This window comes from Hippopotamus amphibius, chromosome 9, assembly GCF_030028045.1.
Source record: "Hippopotamus amphibius kiboko isolate mHipAmp2 chromosome 9, mHipAmp2.hap2, whole genome shotgun sequence".
Taxonomy (NCBI): Eukaryota; Metazoa; Chordata; class Mammalia; order Artiodactyla; family Hippopotamidae; genus Hippopotamus; species Hippopotamus amphibius.
This window is the reverse complement of record NC_080194.1, coordinates 79,224,415-79,230,414: the sequence shown is the minus strand read 5'-3', so window position 1 is coordinate 79,230,414 and position 6,000 is coordinate 79,224,415. Positions and strand designations below refer to the sequence as shown.

The window sequence follows — 6,000 nt, the reverse complement described above, 5'->3', positions numbered from 1 at the left end:
TGGGAAGGGGCGCGCCCTGTGCAGGGTCGGAGCGGAGGAAAGCTGCCTCATGGCAGCCCTTCCTCTGCCCAGAGGGAGGGCCTTCTGCAAACCTACCTGGACTCGGAACAATTAATTCTGGTTTTTTTTTTTTTCTATCCTGTTTTTAATAAAATCATTTTCAGAACCCCCAAAGAGGGCGGTACCCAAAGGGATCTGGAAAATACCCCGCAGGGGCGGGGAGTGGGGCGTGTCTGTATCAGGCGTCTGCAGGCGAACAGACGGGCGCAGTGCGGGCAGATTACCGCGCGGGGTGCTGGAAGGTGGAGCGCGCCCCCGCCAGGGCCGAGACGCCGGCCCCCACTCACCCCGCGCACACACACACCCGGGGCCGCGGGGTCCCGGCGGGGGCGGGGCGTCAGCGGTTAGGGGGCGGAGCCGGGCGGGGGTACGCGGCTGGGGCGGCGGGAGGTGCGAGATCTTCCATCCCCTGATTGGATCTGGGCTGAGCAAGGGGCGGTGTCTTGCGGCGGTTCTGCTGGTCGGCATTGGGCGCCGGAGGTGGAGGGTGTGGTTTTGTGGTTTTGTGAAGTCAGTTCCGGTCGGTGTAAAACCCCCGGGGCGGCGGCGAACGGGCTTCAGATGCTTCTGGGTCGCGGTGGGGAGAGCTCCCGAGGTCGTGTGTGTGTGTGAGCTTGAGAGCCGAGCGCTAGAGCGACCCGGCGTGGGATGGCGGCCACCGGGACCGCGGCCGCCGCGGCCACGGGCAAACTCCTGGTCCTGCTGCTGCTCGGGCTCACGGCTCCCGCCGCGGCGCTGGCCGGCTACATTGAGGTGGGGACCGGGCGAGTGCCCGAGCCCTTTCTCCTGCGCCGGCGAGGGAGAGCGGCCTGTGGGCGGGCAGGCCGCGGGGTCCCGGCCGGGGGCGCGGCGCGCGGGGCGGTGGGGGTGGTCCGGCGCTGCAGCGGGTCTGGCGCGCCTTCGCCCCCGCCCGCCCCTGCTTGGCGCAGTGCTTAGCGCTGGAGGTCGGGCTGCCTCCGCCGCCGCAGAGGCCAAATGAAAGGCATCGGGGTTGCGGGGGGCGGCGGGCCGCCTCGGCCGCCCCAGCTCCCATCCCGCCCGCGGCGCCGCCACATTCTCTGGGGACCCCGCGCGGCCCAGACGCCCACCCCGCCCTCCCCCGGGACCGCACGAGCCTCTGCCGTGCGCCCCGCGGCGGCCCGCAGCCCGGGACCCGATGCGGCTGGGCTCCCTCCGGGGGTGGCCGCGCAGACCCCGGCCCCGGGCTGGGGCGGGCAGCGCGCTCCCAGCGCTGCGAGGGAGCTTCCCACTGGGAAGCGGCGGATGCGGCCTTTGTTGGCGGGGTGGTCCGGGCCGCGGGCATGCGGGCGTCCCAGCTCGGCGCCTGGGAAGTGCCGCGGTGCGGGGCGAGCGCCTCTCGCGCTGCACCGGAGCAGGCTCCGCGCCCCGCAGCGGGTGTGCCCTCTCCTTCCTGTGTGCGTCCCTCTCCAGATCCTGCGCTCTGGCATCGGGCCTTCGGGAGGAATTGTTAAATATAGCCGGTTGCCTGAGTCTAATAAACAAGGGGAAACCCCTCTCTGCTGTTGGTGTTGCTCCCGTTTGCGGTGGGTTTCTGCGAGCAGGGACGGTACCCGTGAATACGTTGTAAGAACTCTTGTTTAATCGGACTTTTTTTGGTGTAAGTAGCTTTTCTCCACCTGATAACCCCGTGGACATCTCTGTGCCTGGAGGTGGTCCAGTGCTTGGGCTCCTGGGTGATTCGCTGGGGTCGGGCCGCGGGAACAGGCGGGGTTGCTGGGGCGCGTGGGTCCTGCAGGGTGGCCTGGACGTGGCCGCTTCGTAGAAACCTTTCTATTCCTGAGGGAGACGTGGGACTTTATTTTTACTTGCCTTCTCGTAAACAGTGCTTGAACTGTCGCACTGGAATGTGTGTTTCTGGTGTAGTTTGTTTCCCTCTTCGCTGTTTCAAAATTTACAATGGATTTCTGCGTGGTTGGCTAATTTCAGAGAGAAGTGAGAGTGGATTTCATTACATAGGCATTGACTGAGAAGTTTCTAATAAAAACCGGCAGTTAGAACAGGTTCTTGTGCAGAATGTGTAAATATTTCCACGATTAGAATAAATCTAATCAAGAACAAACCTCCGATGGAACGGCTTAAAACGTTTGTATTCATTCTGCTTAAAGCTTTGATTCTTTGGGGAGGGGAGGAAGTTTTAAGTAGAAATAGTTAATGTTTATATACGCATGCTTTTAGATTAGGATTATTTTCGTTTCCACACAATGGTTAGTTAGATTTATATCTGATCCTCGGTATGGTGTCGCAGGGAAGCAGGCTAGATCAGTGGGATGGGAGGGGAAGGAAAAAGATCTTGTGTGGAACATAGAATTTAGCTCTTAGGTCAGGATGTCAAAAACCATTGTTCACACTCTTTTACCTCACGTCCCAGAGGTATGAGTAACTCACTAGTGAATTCACAAAAAAGCGTTCATCAGTTTTAAAGAACATCTTCCTTTCAGGTTTAAATGGAATATTAACGCTTGTATGTCTGAAGAGAAAGAGAAACGAACAATATCAGAATTAGCTGTTGTGGATTAAATTTGATTATTACCTACATCATTGTTCAATCGGAAAGTCTGGCTAGACAGAAAGTAGGAATTAGACATTTCTCTAAAATGGTTTTTGAATGCTGTGTTATGAAACTTCTTTGGAACTGTATTTTTGCCACACTTACTAAATTATCTTTCAAATGGTTTTTCCTTTTGTCCAAGAGGCAGAATTTCCTTCATATGTATGTAATTTGATTTTGTTTATTTGCTTTCAGGCAAAGGACTGCCTAAGTCTTGATTTGGATGAGAATGGCCTAAATCAGGATTCTCTTTGCGATGGTCCTTATTGAGATTAGCCAAAGGGATTCTAGCCAAATACCTGATCAAATTGCTTGGCACAGAATTATTGATTGGCACATCTTGAGTGTTGCTTGGTGTTGACTGAATTAATCTCTTACACCTGTTTAAGAGGAAAAACGAAAACTCTCTGTACTCAGGGTCACTTCCTGTGTTAAATCCGAGACAAGTTCAGTTGTGGGCCTGCTCCCATGTGGGATTCTAAGACTGTTCGTGCTGAAATTCTGCACTCTGTACAAGTGGCCATTGAGGCTTCTGAGAGCCAGAACTCAAGTTCATTCCACCACATTTTAAAATGAGTGGGCCCTTTGATAGTCAGTTTTCAGGAAACTCTAAGTGTGACATCTGAGGCAGAAGATCAAGAAGCTTTGTGCTGATATTTCTGATTGGTGGTGGAGGGAATTTCTGATTATGACCTGGACAGATACCAATGCCTCTGATAGGAACATCAGCCTTTTAACATCATAACCATGTTAAAATCGTTTGATGAATGTGACGAGCTAAGTTTTGGCAAATCAGGTCCTCCTTTTGTGAGCGTTTGTTTCATCCTCTAAAGCTGGGCTGTCCCACAGCGTAACCACTTGCAGTGTGGCTGTTGTCATCGAGGAATGAATTTTCCATTTTATTTAATTTTAACTAATTTATATTTAAAACAAATAATTCAGTGATTGGCTTTCATTGTGTTTAGAAACAACTTGGTATGTGAATCTACTTTTTAAACTACATTTTATGAAATCTAAATTCATATCAAATATTTCTTGTGAAAATTTAGCCTCTGAATTGAGGTCTAGTGTAGGTGTAAAATGCACACCAAATTTTTAAGACTTAATATGAGAAAACCTGTAAAGTAACTCATTTATAATTTTCATATGGATTGCATTGAAATGATATTTTACACATTGGCTAAGTAAAATATATTAAAATTAGTTTCACCTGTTTCTTCTATTTTTAATGTCTACTAGAAAATACAATATATATGACTCATTTCTACTGAACAGTGCTAATTTTATTCCTTGCTTAAGGTTGGTGCCGCACAAGTGTTTTTAGTAGCACAATTTTTAAGTATGTTGCTATGTTTTCCTCCAATAAAGTCTTGCTTAAAGTTGTTCCAGTATGATCTAAGAACAATTTTGAATATTTTTTCAGTTACAATTTTTATTTAGAAATTTCAAGCTTACAAAAAATTGCAAAAATTGTACTAACAACTCTTATACCCTTTACCCAGATTCATCAGTTTAACATTTATCCTGTTCAGCATTTGCTTTATCGTTCATTTTGGTATTATGTATTTTCTGCTGAACAGTTTTGAGAGCAGGTTGCATACATCATGCCGCTGAAAACTTCCATGTGTATTTCCTTAGAACCAAGGACGTTGTCCTGCATAATCTTAGAACAATTATTAGCTTAAAGAAATTTAACTTTGACACAATACTTTGATCAAGTCTGCTGTCTGTATTCCATTTTACCAGTTGAACCAGTAATGTCCTTCATAGCATTTGAAAACGTTTTTATTTTTGTTTTAAGTTAAAGAGCTTTAGAATTCTTGGCAATAATATATGAAGGATTAATTTTTTTCCAAATATAAAAACCGTATTTTTACCTTATCTGATATTGTTTTGACTCTGGAAAATGAAAACTTAAAAACCTTTCAGGTTTCCTTAAGTACATTACTCTTACTGAATTCTTGGGCTTTTGGATTTTCTTTTTAAAATAACAAGAAAAATGATAGGGAGTGCATATTCATTGTAAAAATTTTAAATGCATTTGAACAATAGAAAATGAAAAATAATCTGAGATCATGTGCAGGGAAATCTCACTGTGAACGTTTTGGTGGTGTGTATCCGCCTAAGAGCTCTCAGGTACATACATTTTATCAAAGTGACACGTAAAAGCTGGTACCTAACAATTAGTATTTTGAATTGTCCAAAAATGAACTACTAAAAGAAAATAGTTTTCTGTGTGATAAAAAGTAGGGATAAATTTTTGTACAGTAATTATAATAGAGTCTGTGGAGGGAGGTCGTTTGAGAATTCGAAATCACCCATAATCCAATTTTCATGAGTTGTTTTTTTAGTGAGATAAACTAGATTACCTTGACTCTTAATTAAATTTGTATAGTATACCTTGATTTATGTCCTAAGATGGAAAGTGAACCATGTAGGCGCATTCAGTTAGAAACAAGTTCCAGTCCTTTGTGTTAACGAAATCTTCTGAAACATAACTATAATTTTTAAAATCTGACTTTTCATTTGTTCTTCATCCCACTAGTGTTTGTTGAACACTGTTACCAGGTTCTGTGTTAGATGCTAAACACAGTGCAGTAATAAAAGCAGATATGCATAGTACCTTTTCCTCTGCACAATGCACTTGCATGTGATTTCCTGGCCCTACCCTCAGAGATTCTCTTTGAGGACATCTGGGATTCTCATTGTCACAGGCTCCCCAGGGGATTCTTATGTGCAGGTAGAGAAAAACAAACTCCAGCAAACAAAAGCCAACAGAACTCATTTGGGTACACTTTCTTCTATAAGTCCCCAAAGTCTGGTAAAGTAGATATTCTTATCCACACCTGAAAAGGGAGTCAGGAGAGGCGGAGGGTTCAAGGCAGTGCAGCAGGGCCAGGGTGAAAGTTTGTCCTATACTGAGTCTGTCGCTCTTTCTTCTGTATCAGGGTGTTTCATAACGTTTCACTTTTGGTTGCAGATTTCTTTTTACTCCTCTCTACCTGTTTTCTCCACTGTCAACAAACCTGATATGAGTGGAGAGGTATCTGAAATTTGTGAGGGAGATGTTTAGCCTAGAGAAGAAGAAAACATGGGATTTAGTGTTGGCAGTGAAGAATGTAAGCATTTTCAAATTTTTATATATTGGCTCTGGAAGGCTAAATAGGCGACTAACCTAGGCTGGGGCAGAATTTTTACCTGGTGAAGTGAGGGAGAAGAGTGAGAGGAGTATAGGACCCTTTAATTATGAACATGACCAACATAGTGTAGTAAATATGTAAAAGATACTCACATCCACCACCCAGTTTTGTTAAATTTTAACACTTTCCATATTTGCTTTAGCCTGGTTTCTTTTTTAAAAGAACTAAAAC

At 46.0% G+C, this 6,000-nt stretch overlaps 1 protein-coding gene across 5 annotated transcripts in view; it reads left to right on the top strand.

The window, feature by feature from the left end:
• The first annotated feature begins 603 nt into the window (after positions 1 to 603).
• Positions 604 to 6,000, top strand: part of APLP2 (amyloid beta precursor like protein 2) — a 68,215-nt gene continuing 62,818 nt past the window's right edge. For 2 of the 5 annotated variants that reach the window (XM_057747784.1, XM_057747785.1), the window contains exon 1: positions 605 to 813. In XM_057747784.1, the coding sequence (XP_057603767.1) occupies positions 709 to 813 (105 nt within the window). In that variant the 5' untranslated portion in view covers positions 605 to 708. Of the gene's footprint in view, positions 814 to 6,000 lie in introns of all 5 variants that reach the window. The other 3 variants (XM_057747782.1, XM_057747780.1, XM_057747781.1) reach the window with 3 other exon arrangements.